Genomic DNA, 20,653 nt, shown 5'->3' on the forward strand with positions numbered 1-20,653 from the left:
TGAGACTAGCTTGAGAAATTTAAGATACATTAAAAGCAAGAAAGATGGAGTTACAATTTCAACTGGGTTGGGGTAAATGGAAAGAACACAATACATCTCTGAAATAAGGTCAATCAAGTTGTCAGGTTTTCTGGGAAAGGTATAAATGTTCAAACTAACTTTCCATGGAAATTTTTTAGAAGTGTGAAAATTTGTAATTTAATAAAAAAACTTGGTATTACAGGAGCCAAACTCAAAAATGGCTTATATGTTCCTTTAAAACAAAACAAAACAAAGCAAAACAAAACAAAACAAAACAAAACAAAACAAAACACCTTGGACTATTAGGATTGAAAACAAAGTATCTTTAGAGCAAAGATCATGTTAATTTAATGAATTTTGTACATATGTCACTCCTTGATGTAATATAATTCTAAGTTTGATTTGTTCCATATGCTTTAGACAGATCCTGGAAAAATGGTATTACCCTGGAAACTGTAAAGGAATGAAGCAGCTTATCAAACAATGGTCATCACACCAAGCTGTTTCTAAGGAACCATGAAAGTTCCTGAATGTTGCTGTGCATTGTATCCCTGTGCTTTCTTTTACCCATTATATTTCTAGCTTTTCTAATACACTGAAGGTAAGGCTGGTTTTGTAAGCAGTCAGGGCAGTTTCCCACCTCATCATACTTCCTGAGGTGCTTTTTCTTTTGCCATCTGTATTGGTGAGAATGAATAAGGTATATTGATTACTTTAAAAATCTAGTCTGCAGGAACTTTTTTTCTTGTTTGGATATTTATGAGTTTTCTCTAAAACACGTGAAGCCACTAAAAAGTCACCGTAGATGGAAAAATATAGTGAAAATGAAATTAAAGAGCAACTGATGTTCTCAAATTGATGTATGTATTCTTATGAATACAAACCCATACATAAAGGCACAAATATTTCTCTCTTTTTAATCTTTCAAAAAATGAAAGTACAATTAAGCCTATGTATTCTCTCAAACACTGGCCAGGCTGTTAAAATGAGCTTCCATAAAAAGCTCTTGACCAATCAAAGATATAATCTTCATGGGAGAGATCACTAACTGGCAACTTTAAAACTTCGAAAATGAGTTTTTGCAACACACAAACAACACACACACACCTTTAAGAATTTTCAAAATGAGTTTTTAACTCCCCCTCCAACATGTTATTGCCCAAAACAAAATACAGTTAGGCTTGATTTCTTCACTGTAAATTATATTTTATGATATAGGAAAACACAAAGTAAATACAGTAATAGTAAGCTATTACAGCTCTTGAAATGGAAAAATCTGATAGAGTATACTAACATCATGTTCAGCATAAGATTTTCTTCCCTATGTCATAGAGGCAGCCCTAGACATACATACATATACACATAAAAAATACTCACATTTACGTCTGTGTGATGAATTAAGACACAAAGAGCTGGAAGAATCTGAAGAGAGAAATATACAGATTTAAAAACATATACATAATGGTATCTAGTTAAAAAACAAAAAAGAAAACACACAACACCTGTTTACCTCCTGAATGGTTTCCATTGGGGGTGGTGGGTCTTTGTGGCGACATAAGTTGACCATAACCCAAGTAACATTCCTTAAGAATGTTATAGGAATAGATGGACTTATGAAGGAAAGTAAAGGTTTCACAACTCCAAGACTTATGACATAATCTCTACATTGTGGCCCATCACCTGTAGGAAGGAGCGATTGATTCAATAAAATACACTGACAATAAGCAATTCAGAAAACATACGGCAGTGGGTTCAATATGCTGCTTTCTAGATTTTTAACTATTAGTTTTATATAAAAGTGTAGCTATTTAGTCTTACAAAGAAGTTCTGGACAACAACCAAGTTCTCATTTTAGGTCTTTTAGCCAAGAGAAGCAACATAAAGTAATAACATTTTTTTGGTACATGATTTACATATTCAGGTTTATAAATTGTTCACCTATGTTTTTATGCCATCCAAAAATAGAAGCCTAAGGATTCTTTAGAATACTTTGTGAGCAGAGAACTGCTGCTTTTACCTTCTCTCGAAATGGTACTCAGTTTAACAAACTTTCATGTAATAAAAACATATGTATATGTACACACATCAAAATACTATTAGAAAAAAAATCTGTAGAATTTATACTTGTGACCTAATATCAGAGTACCAAAAGTATTAACTACAAATTATTTGACATATTTAAAAAAAATATGTCAAAAATAAAGTTAAAAAATAAAAAACTATGTCAAAAAAAAGGAGTGGGTGGAGGAATGAACCAATATCCCTAGAGCAGTGGTTCCCAAAGTAATTTTTGGGCCCTATCCCAGATCTGTTAAAACAAACTCTATGAATCCAGAATTCTGGGTCAAGAATTCAAGCCCTTATCATAGGATACTGAAAACAGTTAAAAGTTTGAGAATCACTGCCTTAGAAAACTGCCAAATGGAATTTCTGTATCTAGAGTATTGCCGTAATTTCTATCATGAAAGTCATGTTAAGTATTACATTCCACAAATGAAAACCCTTTTCTTTGCACTGCGATATTTGGAGATAAAATCCCTGTTATTTTGGCATCCATGTAGTCTAATTATTCTACGATGTCACAGGAATTGAAAACCAAAGATCAAGATACTGCATTAATAGTTCTCAATCTAAAATTTAGTATGAAAGCAAAGGGGTGAAGGAATTTATTGAATACACAAAAGATAGCATTCTTTTTTTTTTTAATTTTTTTTTTTTAACGTTTATTTATTTTTGAGACAGAGAGAGACACAGCATGAACGGGGGAGGGTCAGAGAGAGGGAGACACAGCATCTGAAACAGGCTCCAGGCTCTGAGCTGTCAGCACAGAGCCCGACGCAGGGCTCAAACTCACGGGCCGCGAGATCATGACCTGAGCCAAAGTCGGCCGCTTTACCGACTGAGCCACCCAGGCGCCCCAACAAAAGATAGCATTCTTTTTATTTATTTATTTATTTATTTATTTATTTATTTATTTATTTTAATTTATTTTTGGGACAGAGAGAGACATAGCATGAACGGGGGAGGGGCAGAGAGAGAGGGAGACACAGAATCGGAAACAGGCTCCAGGCTCTGAGCCATCAGCCCAGAGCCTGACGTGGGGCTCGAACTCACGGACCGCGAGATCGTGACCTGGCTGAAGTCGGACGCTTAACCGACTGCGCCACCCAGGCGCCCCAAAAGATAGCATTCTTAACAGCAACAGATCATATGTGAATAACACTTTACGGAGAAATTCTCCCATTTTAAAACTCCTACTTGTGGGACACTAACCATCCCTTCTGCATTCTACCTTGGTCCCCCCAAAGGGTAATATAGAAGAGGTACATTAAAGTAATACTGACTACTTCCATGCAAGAACAATGGTCTGTGGCAAAAATAAACTTAAAAAAAATTTTTTTTTAACCTTTATTTATTTTTTTGAGACAGAGAGAGACAGAGCATGAACGGGGGAGGGTCAGAGAGACAGGGAGACACAGAATCCGAAACAGGCTCCGGGCTCTGAGCTGTCGGCACAGAGCCCGACGCAGGGCTCGAACTCACAGACTGTGAGATCATGACCTGAGCCGAAGTCGGATGCTCAACTGACTGAGCCACGCAGGTGCCCCAAAAATAAACTTTAATACTAAGGGACATAATACAGTTCAGATTCCAGTTTTTTTCCATTCTCCACTCACTGGAGGACAGTTTTTTTAAATTTTGGAGTTTGAGTAAAGTTCAGATCTAGTTTAAAAACAAATCTTGAGGGGCGCCTGGGTGGCTTAGTTGGTTAAGTGTCGGACTCAGGTATTGATCTCGTACCTTGTGGGTTCAAACCCCATGTTGGGCTCTGTGCTGACAGCTCAGAGCCTGGAGCCTGCTTCAGATTCTGTGTCTCCCTTTCTCTCTGTCCCTCCCCTGCTCACACACTCTGTCTCTCTCTCTCTCTCTCTCTCTCTCAAAAATAAACATTAAAAAAAAAATTTTTTTTAATCTTGAAATATTAGAATCGTCTTTATTCTTCCTACAATTATGTCAAAGAAAAACTGAAAGGTATGGTAATCATGGTGTTCAACATTTAATGTCACGGTCTATAAGCTACAAACACCTTCTGTAGGATGACGACCTCACAATAATAATGGATAACATTATTGTATTTTACCATACTAAAATCTATAAAAAATACTAAAAATTTCCATTTATACTCTTTTTAGAACTGCCATTATGGAGAAAACTTACTGGTTTATTTTGTACCACCTTTTTTTTTAGTAGTTTCTATGACAATGGAGAGTTAAGGAATAAAATGGACACATCAACACAATAAAGGAAGGAGATACATATTTCATAATTACTCAAATAACTAAGATTGACTATATATTTTTTTAAAAAGCTGTCTATATATAAAAAGATATTACCGTATCATAAGCAACAAAAAATTCATTCTATTTACCATAGGTTTACACTTAAAACAGCTTAATTTCTATAAATTATTTCACAAAAATCAGTACTGAAAATGACAAACTGTTTCTCATTTTTCACTATTTGTAGTCATTTTTATTACACAGTATATGATAATAATTTTTGGACTAGCATTACAAGTTTTATACAAACCTATGATATTTCCCAGTGCCCACACTGCCTGCTCACAGACATTTTGATGGGGTGAATGTAGAAGCCTCAGGAAAAGTGGCACAGCATCTAAAGGAAAAAAATGTAAGTTACATTTAAGTTTAAAAATAGTTTTAGAGCTCAATTTCAATAATATTGATTAAAAAAGGGGGGGGGACTAAAGATACTATGCTCTAAACCAAAAATCAATCTGTTTTTGCTGAAACCTAAGAAGAAAGAAAGCTATCACAAATATATTTGGGGTGCCTGGGGTGGCTCAGTTGGGTAAGCATCTGACTTCAGCTCAGGTCATGATCTCACAGTTCATGAGTTTGAAGCCCACGCTAGGCTCCGTCTGACAGTGCAAAGCCTGCTTGGGATTCTGTCTCTCCCTCTCTCTTTCTGCTCCTCCTTGATTTCAGCTTTCTTTCTCTCTCAAAATAAACACACTTAAAAAAATTAATATATATATATATATTTTAAAAATGTATTTATTACATGTTTTTTTACTAGGGTAAGAATAATGGAAAAATTTTAACTAGCAGACCACTTAATTCACCATCAAAATGGCAGTTTCAACATACAAATATCGTAACAAGTTGGCAAATTTTCATTCATAATTAAACCTGGATAAAATTCCAAATTAAAAATCAATCCTTATAAACAAACAGATAAATAAATTCCTTACAGATTAAGCATTATTCTCAAATTTTGAGGAATAAAAAGGACTCCAGTTGTTGAAATAACTTTTGAATGTGGAAATGTGAAATAACAGGAGGGTGCAGTTCAATACAGTGGCATAGTAAGATCCTGACCTAACCTTCCACCATGGCACATCAAACCTACAGCTACATATACAACAATGCTCTCTACAGAACTAGCTGAACAGGTCCTCTGTATCAAAAGATAAAAAGATCACACTGAGACAGATAAGAGAGTCAGAGACTGCCATCCTTACAAAGCCATGCCCCCCCGCCCTCCTGCCCACCACCGCAATAGGAGGGATTCACAAGTGGGATGGATCTCATAAATATGGAACATATCCTTGAGGAGGGGTTAGAGCCCCAAATCAGGCACCCAAACCCTTGGGACCTACGCCAGAGACAAACCCCCAAATCATCTGGCTTTAAAAACCAACAGAGCTTATGTCCAAGAGACCCAAAGGCTGTAGGAAACCAAGGGTACACTCTTAAAAGAATCTGTTCAAAGACTCACTTGCCCCAGGACCCAGCACAAAAGCAGTAGGTAGAAAAGTACCTAGAGCATATGTAAAGGAGGTTCATTGGCTAAGCTTAAAGCCTAAGGGATGAGGGTCTTATGGAACTTTCTCCAAGGATGGAGGTGCTGGCAGGTGCCATTTTTTATACATACTACCTTGCTAGCAAAACTTGCACCAGCCCTTCACCCCAGCCCTGAGCACTGCTGTAGCCACACCCCACCAAACCCAGTGGGATGGCTCATCCTGGCCTAGCACTCCCCTGTGGCCCTGCCAAAGCTGGCAGGAGCACAAAGTCCACATAGGGGATACTCCCTGAATGCCTGGTACTGGTCACTGGGGTGGGGTGTGTCTTAAATTTTGGGGTTCCATGGGAATGACAATCTGAGACTACTTTTGACAGGCTCCACCTCCACAGCATAGCACAGATTGCTGCCTAAAACATTGTCTTCCTGTGACCATTCCTTCAAGACTGGGAGAGAGAGCCATTTCACCTAATACATAAAAAACAAACACAGAAAGTCAAGTTAAGTAAGTAAACTGAACAGAGCCAAATAAAACCCCAGAAAAAAGCTTTACTGAAATGAAGATAATTTACCTGATAACGAGTTCAAAAACATGGTCATAAAGATGCTCCCCAATCTTGACAGAAGAATGGATGAATATAGAATAAATTTCAACAAAACAGAAAATACGAGGAAGTACCAAACAAAAGTCACAGAGCTGAACACAATAACTGAAGTGAAAGATACAGGAGAGGCATTCAACAGCAGGTTAAGATAAAGCAGAAGAAAGGATCAATGATCTGGAAGACAGGGCAATGGAATGCACCCCAACAGAGCAGCAAGAGAAAAAAGAAATTTTAAAAAGTGAAGACAGCTAAGGGACCTACAGGATAACGTCAAGTGGAACACATTCCCATAATGGGCTCTCAGGAGAAGTGAGAAAGAAAGGTACAGAAAATTAATTTGAAGAAATAATGACTAAAAACTTTCCTAACTTGGAGAAGCAAACAGTATTCAGATCAGGGAAGCCCAAAAAGTTCCAAATAAAATGAACCCAGAAAAAGCCACACCAAGACACATTATAATTAAAATGTCAAGAGTTAAAGATAAAAAGAGTAAATTAAGGAAGCAACAGAAAAACTTATTGTGTATATGACAAGCCCCATAAAGTTATCAGTAGATTTTTCAGGATACGGTTTACAGGACAGAGGCACGATATATTCAAAGTGCTGAAAGGAAAAAATTCCCAACCAAGAATACTCTACCCAGTAAAGTTATTATTAATTGAAGGAGACAGACAGTTTTCCAGACAAGCAAAAACTAAGGAATTCACTACTACTAAACCAGCCTTACAAGAAATGTTGAAGAGACGTCTTTAAGCTGAAAGGATAGGACATTAACTTGTAACAAGAAAAAATATGAGTGGAAAAAAAATCAGTAGACAAAGGAAATATATGGTAAAGGTAGTAGACTAATTACTTCCAAAGCTAGCATGAAGGTTAAAAAATAAAAGTAGTAAAAATAACTGTAATTACACCCATCAATTAAAGGGACATACAAAATAACAAGATATAAAATGTGAGGCAGGGGGTAAAAATGGAGTTTTGGAATGTGTTCAAACTTAACCTACTATCAACTTAAAATACTCTGGTATATGTAAAAGCTATATATGTAAGCCCTACGGTAACTGCAAAGCAGAAACCGGTAGTAGATACACAAAAGATAATGAGAATGGAATTTAAACATAACATTCAAGAAAAGGCATCAAACCACAAGGGACGAGAGCAAGAGAAGAAAGGAACAGAGAACAACAAAACAGCCAGAAAACAATTAACAAAATGTCAGTAAGTACACATACTTATCTATAATTACTTTAAATGTAAGTGGATTAAATTCTCCAATCAACAAACACAGAATGTCTGGGGTGGCTCAGCTGGTTAAGCGTCTGCTTTCAGCTCAAGTCATGATCTCAGAGTTTGTGGGTTCCAGCCCCACACTGGGCTCTCTGCTGTCAGCGCAGAGCCCACTTCGGATCCTCTGTTCCCTCTCTCTCTGACCCTCCCCTGTTCACATGCATGCACGCTCTCTCTCTCCCCACCTCTCAAAAAAGAAATAAACATTAAAAATAAAAAGACACAGAATGTCTGAATGGATAGGAAATAACTCTCATCCATATGTTGCCTACTAGAGACTCACCTCAAATGTAAGGATACACACAGACTAAAAGTTAAGGGATAGAATAAAAGGGTTTCATGCAAATGGAAACCAAAAGAAACATGGGGTAGCTATCCCATGTGTATCAGCTATGTGTATCAGACAAAATAGACTTCAAAACAAAGACTGCAATAAAAGACAAAGAAGGGCATTACATAATGCTAACAGGGTCAATCCAGCAAGAAAATACAATGTTTGTAAGTCTTTATGGATCCAATATAGGAGCACCTAAATATATAAAGCAAATATTGACAGATGTAAAGGGAGGAACTGACAGCAATAAATAGTGGGGAGGCTTTCATACCCCACTTACATCACTGGATAGACCATTCAGATAGAAAATCAGTAAGAAAACATTAGCATTAAACAACACATTAGACCAGAATGACTTCACATATATATACACAAACATTCCATTCAAAAGTTATAGAACACACATTCTTTTCAAGTGCACATGGAACATTCTCCAGGACAGATCACATGTTAAGCCACAAAAGAAACCTCATGAAATTTAAGACCAAAAACACATCAAACATCTTTTTAGAACACAGTGGTATGAAAATAAAAATCACAAAACTGGAAAAATTATAAATACGTGGTGATTAAACAACATGCTACTGAACAATCAATGGGTCATGGAAGAAATCAAAGGAAAAATTTAAAAATATCTTGAGACAAACGAAAATGAAAGTACAACATGCTAAAGTTTATGGGATGCAACAACAGCAGTTCTAAACCTGAAGCTGACAGTGATACAGAAGGACTACCTCAAGAAACAAGAAAAACCTCAAATAATCTACCTTTACTAAAAGAACTAGGAAAAGAGGAACAAGGCTCAAAGTTAGTAGAAAAACGGAAATAATAAAGATCAGAGCAGAAATAATACAGACTAAACAGATAATAGAAAAGATCAATGAAACTAAGAGCTGATTTTCTGAAAAGATAAACAAAAGCTGGTGAACCTTTAGCTAGACTAAGGAAAAAAGAGGGTCCAAATAAATAAAATCATAAATTAAAGTTGGGAAGTTACAACTGTTATCAAGGAAAATTAAAAGATCATAAGAGACTTCTATAAACAATTACATGCCAATAAACTGGACAACCTAAAAGAAATGAATAAATTCCTATACATTTACCATCTTCCAAGACAGAAATGGAAAATCTAAATAGACCAATTGCTAGAAGCGCAATTGAACCAGTAATCAAAAATCTCTCAATAAAAAGTCCAGCACCAGACAGCTTCACTGTTGAATTCTACCATTCAAAGATTTAACACCTATCCTTCTCAAACTCTTTCTAGAAAGTGAAGAGCAGGGAACCCTTCCAATCAGTTGAGGCCAGCATTACTCTGATACCAAATTCAGACAAGGACATCACAAATAAAAAGTATTATAGGCCAAAACTTTTGATGAATACAGATGCAAACACCCTGAATGAAGTACTAGCAAACCAAATTCAACAATACATTTAAAAAATCGTAAGTCATGATCGAATAAGATTTATTTCAGGGATGCAAGGATGGTTTAACATCTGCAAGTCAATTATGATATACCACATTAACAAAATGAAGGTTAAAAATCATATGATCATTTCAACAGATGTAGAAAAAGCATTTGACAAAATTCAACATCCATTTATGATAAAAATTCTCAACAAAGTGGGTACAGAGGAAATGTACCCCAACATAATAAAGGTCTCATATGATAAGCCCATAGTTAGTATCATACTCAAAGGTGAAAAGCTAAAAACTTTTCCTCTAAGATCAGGACTAAGACAAGGATGTCTACTCTCACCAATTTTATTCAAAACAGTATTCAAAGTTCTAGTCAGAGCAAATAGAAAAAGAAAGAAAATGCATCCAAACTGGAAGGAAGGAAAACTGCCATTATTTGCAGATGACATAATGCTACATATAGGAAACCATAAAGACTCCATAAAAAATACTACTAGAATAAATGAGTTTGGTAAAGTTGCAGGATGCAGAGTCAATATAGAAAAATCTGTAGCATATTTATATGCTACAAACTATTAGAAAAATTAAGAAAACAACTCCATTTACAATTTCATCAAAAAGAGGAAAATACCTAGGAATAAATTTAACCAAGGAGGTGAAAGACCTATGCAAAAAACTACAAGACACTGATGAAAGAATCAGATGAAACAAATAAAAACAAATAAATGGAACAATATTCCATGCTCCTGTCAAAATCCCAATGGCAGTTTTCAAAAAAATACAACAGGGGCGCCTGGGTGGCTTGGTCGGTTGAGCGTCCGACTTCGGCTCAGGTCATGATCTCACAGTCCGTGAGTTCGAGCCCCGCGTCGGGCTCTGTGCTGACAGCTCAGAGCCTGGAGCCTGTTTCAGATTCTGTGTCTCCCTCTCTCTCTGCCCCTCCCCTGTTCATGCTCTGTCTCTCTCTGTCTCAAAAATAAATAAATGTTAAAAAAAAAAATTAAAAAAAAAAAATAGAACAAACAATCCTAAATTCGTATGGAATCACAAAAGATTCTGAATGGCCAAAGCAATCTTGAGAAAGAAGAATCAAACTGGAGGCCTCACGCTCCTTGATTTCAAACTATATTACAAAGCTACATTAATCAAAACAGTATGGTACCTATGTTGGCATAAAAACAGGGATGTAGATCAACAGAAAAGAAATAAACCCATGCACATATAATCAATTAATTTACAGCAAAGGAGGCAAGAAAAGACATTGGGGAAAGGACAGTTTCATCAATAAACGGCATTGAGATAACTGGATAGCCAAATGCATTAAGAATGAAACTAAACCAGAATGTTATACCATATACAAAAATAAACTCGAATGGATTAAAGACTTGAATATAAGACCAGAAACTGTAAAAATTTCTACTAGAAAACACTGGTGGTAAGCTTCTTGACATCATTCTTGACAGTATTTTTTTGAACCTGACTTCACATGCAATTAGCAACAAAAGCAAAAATAAATGCAACTACATCAAACTAAAAGCTTCTGTACAGCCAAGGAGACTATCAACAAAATAAAAAGGCAACCTCCTGAATGAGAGTATATTTGCAAATCATGTATCTGGTAAGTGGTTAACATCCAAAATATATAAAGAATACCAACCCCCTCCCCCAAAATTTGATTACAAAATGGGAATAGAACCTGAATAGACATCTTGCTAAGGAAGGCATACACATGGCCCACAGATAGATGAAAAGATGCTCAACATCACGAACCATCAGGGAAAAGCAAATCAAAACCATAAGGAGGTTATCACCTCACACTGGTCAGAACAGCTAATCAAAAAGACAAGCAATAACAAGTGTTGGGCAGGATGCTGAGAAAAGAGAGCCCTGGTGCACTGCTGGTGGGCATGTAAATTGGTGCAGCCACTATGGAAAACAGTGTAGAGGCTAATGAAGAAACTAAAAACACATGATCCAGTAATTCCACTTCTGGGTATTTATCTGAGCAAAATGAAAACAAATTTAAGAAGAGTACCCAGTATTTTCACCGTAAGTATCTTTGCCACAAACACTTTCACCCTATAACTAATTGGCCATAAGGCAATTATGCCATAAAAGAGGGGCATTCATTTAAAAGGACATAATGAGGGGCGCCTGGGTGGCTCAGTCGGTTAACCGTCCGACTTCGGCTCAGGTCATGATCTCGCGGTTCGTGGGTTCAAGCCCCGCGTCAGGCTCTGTGCTGACAGCTCAGAGCCTGGAGCCTGTTTCGGATTCTGTCTCTCTGTCTCTCTCTCTCTCTCTCTCACCCTCCCCTGTTCATGCTCTGTCTCTGTCTCAAAAATAAATAAACATTAAAAAAAAATTAAAAATAAATAAATAAAAGGACATAATACAATATGAAAAATGCATTAACAAAATTAAAAAGACTTTATTGCAAAATACAACATTTGAATACATTTAAAATGTGTGTAGATTCATGTAATTCTATGCAAATAACTGATTTTATTTTGCAGACTAAGCACTTGTCCTCAAAGTCTTTCTTTCATAATATACATTTTTTTTCCTTATTGATTCATCTCTTTATTTGGCATCACCTTTCTCATTTTTTCGCTAAAATTTTTTCCTTAAGGGAGGTATTAAGTTTCTAAATACAAGGATGCATGCATATTTGTAACAGTTTTGTATGGCACTGTGAAAGTCTTATACCTTGTTCTCTGTTCTCAGCATGCTGTCACATGTCTGTTGATAGATGTTTCAAAGTTCTAGGAGAAATGTGGGTTCAAAACTCTGTGCCACTGTATACACTATTATGAGGGCTAAGATTAATATAAAAATGGGAGTACCGTGTCAATGGAGAAATGAAAGCAAACTGTCAATTATTTGATGAAACAAACACACTATCAAATCAAACTGTCAACCAGTTTTTCTGATACCTTTTATGGCAAAACTGCTTTACAGCCAATGCGTTTTGTGGGGGAAGTGTTTTCAGCAAAGATACTTACGGTGAAATCGCTGGGAACCTTTGAAGATATATGCACCCCTATGTTCATTACAGCATTATTCACAGTAGCCAAGATATGGAAACAAAGTGTCAAATGATGGATGGATGGATTACAAGATGTGTGTACATGTACACATGTATACACACACATGCGTACACACAGACACACACACAATGGAATACCACTCAGCCATTAAAAAAAGAAAATAAATAAATAAATCCTTGTCCATTATGATGTCAATGGATCTTGAGGTACTAAGTGAAACAGGTCTGAAAGACCATGTATGATTTCACTTTCATGTGGAATCTAAAAAACAAATGAACAAAATAAAACTCATAGATGCAGAGAACAGATTGGTGGTTGACAGAGGGGAGGGTTTTTTGGGGGTGGGTGAAATAGGAGAAGGGGGCCAAGAGTTACAAACTTCTGGTCATAAAACAAGTCATAGGAATGAAATGAAATGTACAACATGGTAACTGTAGTCAATAATACTGTAATGCATATTATGTAATTTGATATGAAGATGGGGAAACTAGAGTTACTGTGATCACTTCTTGATGTATACATTTTTTTTTTGAGAGCAAGACAGCAAGTGTGACAGGATTGGGCAAAAAGAGAGGGAGAGAGAGAATCCTTAAGCAGGTTCTGCACTGTAAGTGCAGAGGCTAATGTGGGGCTTGAACTCATAAACCTTAAGATCATGACATGAGCCCAAGTTCGGACACTGAAACACAGCCACCCAAGCACCCCTTGGTGTATATACATACATTTTGAGTCATTATGTTGTACACCTGAAACTAATTTAATGTTATTTATGTCAATTACACCTCAATTAAAAACAAACTTCACATGTGTCTTCAGACAGGCCAGTGAGTCCTGTACCACATAGCCCTTCTGAATCAAAAAGTGGTTCTGTTACTTTAGAACAAGGATGGGAAACAGAAAACTCTGTATCTAAACAGAGTAATACTGCATTGAACACATGATTCTTCCATTTTTTCTTTCTTCTGATATTACTTTACTTTGAAAAATGCTATTTAAGTACATGTAGATCATGCTTTACTCATAAAAAAATCATTCATTCATCTATTATATTTGGTAAAATAAGACAGACTGACAGTGTTTTTTTTTTTTTTTTTTTTAAATTTTTTTTTCAACGTTTTTTATTTATTTTTGGGACAGAGAGAGACAGAGCATGAACGGGGGAGGGGCAGAGAGAGGGAGGCACAGAAGCGGAAACAGGCTCCAGGCTCTGAGCCATCAGCCCAGAGCCTGACGCGGGGCTCGAACTCACGGACCGCGAGATCGTGACCTGGCTGAAGTCGGACGCTTAACCGACTGCGCCACCCAGGCGCCCCCAGACTGACAGTGTTAAAACCAATTCTAAGCCTCCTTCTAATCTTGAAAAAGCACTTAGGAAGCAAAATGAGCGACTAAAAGATTATCTTGAGATAATAAAATTTACTAGTCAATTATACAAAATAAAACCAAACATAAAAACCGAAACCCATTTAAACCTCAAATTAAGCCAATTTTATCATGATTTAAGGTAGTATTAATATTCTATGTAATATAAGAACAGAAATGTCTACAAAATAAAATGTTTACTTGGGTAAAACCTCTGTTCCCCTTTAAAATCATGTAGAAATTAGAGCTTAAGATTTTAAGAGGCTTAGACAAGCATCCTGCTTACACACCTGAGAAGCATTTTAGAAGTACCTTCTTTAAAATTATTAATTTCTTTGTTTGATAAGAGAATTAAATAGTATTAATGAAAACAATACTCAGGTTATTACTTCCAATAATCTTCCACTTACAACTTTTGGAACATAAAAGAAAAACAATCCTATTAAAATAGCAATGAACAAATTTCAAGCTATTTTTCAACAGGACTACTTTATAAAAGATTTCTCTAAATCGCATGATGAAAATCTCATTAAGAGAGGCCAAGAGGTAGTATGGCAATGGGAAAAAACACTTGTATTTGTATGAGGTCCTATAAATAAAGTGAAACTACAATATAATCGCTACTATACTTAGGAAATGTTGTCAGATTTAGCATCAAATGAATTTTTGGAAATAGAAAATGTCAGTCATTGGAACAACATGATCAAAGTAATATACTTAAGTTGGCCTATTTCAACTACCCCGTTATTGGATAGATATTATTTTATAATATATTCTTTTAACAGAATCACTATTTTTTTTTTACTAACTTCGTTGTTAGAAACCATAATTTTATCCATCAATCACCAACTTACTGGACTGAACTACTGCTTGAGTTTGTTCAGAGGTTCCAGATGCAATGTTTGTCAGAGCCCATGCAGCTTCAAACTGTAAAGAAGGACTACAAAAAACAAATAATTTTAATTAAACAGTAGGGATTTTTACATTGGCCCAAATACACTATCTGCCAACCATTCCTCTCCTGGAGCATTTTTAAAGTATTAAATATTTTGTTTCAAAAGGTGTCTATACATCTAGCTTTTTTTTTTTGTTTAAACTTCCAATGATTATTTACAGTATCTCTTCAGTATAAAAAGCATCCAATTTCCTTGGGTGTCCGTATTTTTAGTAAAAACTCTTTATTAAGATACCTATATATTACTACCCAACAGTTTTCTTAAGTACTTACCGGCCAAGCTACTACTTGTCAATTCTCAAAGCTTAAAAGTTAAATGTATCATTCTCAAGTTCCTCTTTAGCCTTTATGTTCACCTCTTGGTATAAACACACCTTGCACTGTTTTACCCTTTGGCTTTTTCAGTTCCATCTTATAGCCCTTTTCTTTAAAGATCAAACTAACTACTAGAAAATCTTGTTTTCTGCAAAAGATAGATTCTAAATTAGTTCTTAAAATAATGTACTTACTTGTCATCTCTTTCAAGACAATGGACTAAAATAGGCAATATTCCAGATTTTATTAAGTCATCGATTGGTGGATTTCGATCACTGGACAAAAGCTTCCTATAAGAGACACACATACCCTTGTGAAATTTAATGACATATAATTAAATTCAAATTCGTATTTGACATAGGGATGACACAAATCCTCACTCATTTGAATACCCTGCACAGCAATTTTATAAAAGCTTAATCAGATGATTCCTCTATATAAACCAAGTGATGGCTACTTATTTACTACCCAATAAATGAAAACTCTTTGCCCTAGCCTAAACCATTCCACAAGTTGGCTCCATTTTACCTAACTAATCTCATTCTCTGTAATTCAACAATAGATCAGTTGTCTGTCCCACCATTTCAATCTCATTTCCAGGCCCTTCACATCCTAGTCCCTACACTTGGAATGCCCTCTTTTCCGTCTATTCAAACTCTTATCTATTCAAAGTCCATTTCAAGTTGTATGTTTTCACAGTACCCTCTCTGAATTCCAAGAACATTTACACAGCATATGCTTACATTTGCTATTAAGTATCGCTATTTTTAATACACTTCGCTGCCTTCTCAATTAGGTTCTAAACTTTTTACATAGCAAGAATTATACTAAATGCTTTTCACAGTATTTTCCACAACATGGCACAATTCTTAACACAAAGTAGAAAATAACCCAGTCTTTCTTAATTGAGGTTCTAGATTTAATAAAACAATTTTACTTCATTTACTTTACTTCATTTTACTTCACTGAGGACATTCTTAAATATTCAGAAATGTCCTTTTTTTCTGAGTGCATAATGTTGCATATAGTATCTACAAAATATGAGATCAGTTTGATGCTACTGTCTTGATCTGTGCTAAGGTACCATCAAGTTTTACCACATGTGCTTTTACAACATCACTGTAAATTGTTAGCATATTTAAAAAAGGCAAGTAAAGTCTTAGTATTATTGATAAATGAGTTTGATTTTGTATACTCCCCGAAGTTGTCTCAGGATCTCCCAGAGAGTCAAAGACCATCATCTGAGGGATGCCTGGGTGGCTCAGTTGGTTAAGTGCTCAACTCTTGATTTCAGATCAGATCATGATCTCATGGTTCGTGGGATCGAGCCCCTGTTGGGGCTGTCAACGTAGAACCTGCTTGGGATTCTCTTCCTCTCTCTCTGCCTCTCTCCTGCTTGCACGCACACACACACACACACGTGTACCCTTTCACTCTCAAAATAAACAAACATTAAACAAACAAACAAAAAACACAAAAAAAACAAAGACCCTAATTTGAAAATATCTGCTCTAGGGGCCTTAGGGCTTTAATTATTTTGTAGAACTCCTATTGAGAAGAGTTGCTCCAAAACTATCAAATAATCACCAATGAAAAATGGTGAGCATAATGTATCAATTTTTTCCAGTTTATTTATTTACTTTGGGGAGGGGGGGCAGGGAGGAAGAGACAGTGACACAGAATGAGAATTCCAAGCAGGCTCTGCACGGGAGCCCGACACGGGGCTTGAACTCATGAATCATGAGATCATGACCTGAACCGAAATCAAGAGTCAGACACTCAACCGAATGAGCCACCCAGGTACCCCTCAAATTTCTTAATCATTCTATCTATAAACATAATTTGCCATTTTGAGATGTGAATACTCCTATGATTTTCTTCCTACATAACCAAGTCCTCTCTACGAAGTTCTTTTACCTGTAGCGGGCAATAGTGTTAATTCTATAATTTTCCTATCTGTTCTAGGGTTTTTAAAATACACAAAAGTAGGAAAACTAATAACTTATTCATTAATACAGAGGTCTCAGAAACAAGTTTTTCTGGTTCCCTCTTAAAATATAGGAGCATACACCTCTAGACCACAGATTTCATAGCAGAAATATACAAAATAACATAATATTCCTACCTGGAAATCCACTGGGAAACTCTGTAGCCCTCAATCTTTTATCTTTTATTTTTAAAACCTTTACATCCAAGTTAGTTAGCATATAGTGCAACAATGATTTCAGCAGATTTCTTAATGCCCCTTACCCATTTAGCCCATCCCCCCGCCAACCTCTCCAGTAACCCTCTGTTTATTCTCCATATTTAAGAGACTCTTATGTTTTATCCCCCTCCCTGTTTTTATATTTTTTGCTTCCCTTCCCTTGTTCATCTGTTTTGTATCTTAAAGTCCTCATATGAGTGAAGTCATAGGATATTTGTCTTTCTCTAATTTCACTTAGCATAACACCCTCTAGTTCCATCCACGTAGTTGCAAATTGTAGCCCTCAATCTTAATGTCTACTTGCCTTTACACTGCTATAGTAAGCTTATAACTCAATTTATTGTTTGATTAAAATAAGGACTGTGAAAAGAATTAGCTACCTGGGCAGGAGATGAAAAACCTGACTTTTTATAAAATTAAACCTATTAATAAAAAGTGAAGTTTTATAAATAACGTTTTTTGGGGTGCCTGTGTGGCTAGTTGGTTAAGCATTCAACTTCGGCTCAGGTCATGATCTCATGGGTTCATGAGTTCGAGCCCCACGTCAGGCTCTATGCTGACAGCTGAGAACCTGAAGCCTGTTTCATATTGTGTCTCCCTCTCTCTCTGCCCCTCCCCAACTTGTGCTCTCTCAAAAACAAATAAAAACATATAAAAGAATTAAAATAAATAAATAATGCTTTTCTATTCGTTGCTAGAAATAACCTGTCAAATCAACTCTTTCCTAGCATCTGTATGTATTCTGCAACTTGAAACTTTATCTGAGTTTAGAAAAAACTGCTATCAATACACTAAACCAGAAAAAAAATTTTTAAGTAAATTTAGTTGGTCTATGGACTGTTCTTTATTGTTTGTCATCAAACTTGAGTCACAGTAGTATTACATAGTGAAAAGTCAAACAGAACTCCTGTGTAAGTTATGAAATTTAAATATGTCCTCAAAATTTAACTTACCTAGCAGCTTGAACTGCACTTAACTGAATTCCTTGGTTATCACTTGAAGCATTCTATAAAAAATTAAAACAATTTTTGATATAGATACACAGTAATTAGAAATACAAATGAAGACACGGGAAAACGCTCAACTTACTTGAACAATAGCTTCTAGAGAGGTATTTTGCTGTAAAAAATTACAGAGAAAACAAAGTTAAAAAGTCACCTTAAAATTCTTTATGTAAAATCTTTCATTCGTAGTTTTATGTTACCAGAATAATGATAACTTACCACTCTATAATCGCCATCTATATCAGAATCTTCACAGATATCTTCATGTGGTACATTCCTTCTCTTTAAGAGATGTTCATCTCTTTTATTCTTAAAAAAAAAAAAATCAGAAAAAGAACTTTAGTTAAATAAAAGGATAGCTTCATACAAAGGTTACGCAATCCTGTCCTACAAAATGAAACAGGAAGTGCCTTTTAAAAGTAAAACACAAATGAAAAATTAAACCAAATTGTGAATCAAACACTTAAGCAACACTAATTTGAGACCCAAACCCCAAATACTACATTTTTAATGAACCGTGAACTATGTAAAAACAAACTGAAAAACAAAAAATTCTGATTAAAAAAGATAGTGTACAGTTTAAGCCAGAACCAAACATACATATTTATTTAAAAGTACTAAACCATTTTATACATCATCTGGGAGCTTCTCTTTATCACCTAAAAACAAAGTCAAAGCAAAAGGTGGGCAGTTCAAAATCAGATAGAAATCAACAATTCCTTACAAAAATCTAGGGCCACTTAAATTTCACTTAAAATGTGTGGGACAAATTTAAAGATATATATTTCCAACTATAACCTATTTTTCTTTTTTTACAGACATAACTTATTTTAATACTTGAAAAGTTGATGAAATTATAAGTAAAATAAGTTCTTTTCAGGGCATATTTACACCTGTAAATAGCAGAATTATTTAGTAAAACTGTATAGTTATGACTTACACTTCATATAAATTATTAAAAATTACAGAAGAAAAAATGCCACATAAGAATTCATTTATCTCTATTTCTGGATAATGGACAAGTTGTACCTTGCCAACTTCAATAGCCTATCTAAGTTTAGTCAAAATCCTTCAGTTTTCAAAACAAAAAGAAATGCTAGGCACTTGAGATTAATATACATTTAGTACCTTCCATATATGCTATAATGTTGTTAGAATTATGCTTGGAAGTACCCAATATTAATCAGACTCACCTTCCTTAATTCAACTACAACTTCATTTCGTTGTCTTCTCATAGTCTACAAGAAATTAAAGAAAAATATGTTTTTAAAAACACCCCAATTTCCATCACCCAGAGAAAACCACTAGTAACATTTTAATGTACATCCATAATCTTTTCTTCTAGTCATGTATGTACATAGTCACATTTTACTCATAATAAAGATCATAGTATATATATATGATTTTCTATATTAGATATAAAATTTTAAAACTGTAGCATTTATAAAAATACAAAGATACAAAGAATAATAGAACCCATAAGCTCGCCTCCCATATGAACCACAACACTTAAGTAATACATGTACAAGGTTAGTAAACTCAACTGCTTAAAAGGAGGGGTGGGGGCATCTACCTGTCAATCCAGCTCTTTCTCTAAAGGTGACCTGTGTTAGATTTACTGTGTGATTTACTGTGACACACTTATCGATTTATTTTGTCTTCACCTCATTTTTGTTTACTTAATTTATAGAGTTTAGAGCCCTTCCATGGTGGTATATACAAATATCTTCTATTATTATTATTATTATTATTATTATGAGAGAGAGAGTGAGTGCACAAACACATGCATTCACTTGCACAGGGGAGGGGCAAGCAGAGACTCTTAAGCAGGTTCCACACCCAGCACCAAGCCTGAAGTGGAGCTGGATTTTGGATCTCACAACTCTGAGACCATGACCTGAGTGAGTCCAAATCAAAAGTAGGAAGCTTACCCAACTGAGTCACCCAGGCATCTCTCTTTTTCGTTATTTCTAATGACCACATAATTTTTATCACATACTGTAACTATTTTCTTATTCTTTTAATATGAATTTTTCTCATTTTAAACTTACCTAACACATGGATACATGTTCACTGTAAAACATTCAAACCTTCAGATGAACAACAGAAGTTTATGTTCTTTTTGTATAAGTTCCCCTCATTCTTTCTAGTGACTGCATAGGTCAGGGCATACCAAGTAGAAATAGCAAAATCACAAATACTCAGATGTTTAATAAAGATCTCAAACTTATATCCAAAGCCAAACTTTTGATTTTTAACAAACAT

General features: G+C 35.4%; 1 protein-coding gene across 3 annotated transcripts in view; it reads right to left on the reverse strand.

Moving 5' to 3' along the window:
* The window catches only part of KPNA4 (karyopherin subunit alpha 4), a 69,707-nt gene that overhangs the window by 23,414 nt on the left and 25,640 nt on the right, over window positions 1-20,653 (reverse strand). For all 3 annotated transcript variants that reach the window (XM_058730377.1, XM_058730378.1, XM_058730379.1), the window contains 9 exons: window positions 19,582-19,626; window positions 18,608-18,697; window positions 18,474-18,503; window positions 18,338-18,390; window positions 15,373-15,468; window positions 14,763-14,848; window positions 4,612-4,698; window positions 1,532-1,701; window positions 1,399-1,443 (listed from right to left, as the gene is read on the reverse strand). In XM_058730377.1, coding sequence (XP_058586360.1) covers window positions 1,399-1,443; window positions 1,532-1,701; window positions 4,612-4,698; window positions 14,763-14,848; window positions 15,373-15,468; window positions 18,338-18,390; window positions 18,474-18,503; window positions 18,608-18,697; window positions 19,582-19,626 — 702 coding nt within the window. The remainder of the gene's footprint in view (window positions 1-1,398; window positions 1,444-1,531; window positions 1,702-4,611; window positions 4,699-14,762; window positions 14,849-15,372; window positions 15,469-18,337; window positions 18,391-18,473; window positions 18,504-18,607; window positions 18,698-19,581; window positions 19,627-20,653) is intronic.

Source organism: Neofelis nebulosa, chromosome 5 (assembly GCF_028018385.1).
Source record: "Neofelis nebulosa isolate mNeoNeb1 chromosome 5, mNeoNeb1.pri, whole genome shotgun sequence".
Classification (NCBI taxonomy): Eukaryota; Metazoa; Chordata; class Mammalia; order Carnivora; family Felidae; genus Neofelis; species Neofelis nebulosa.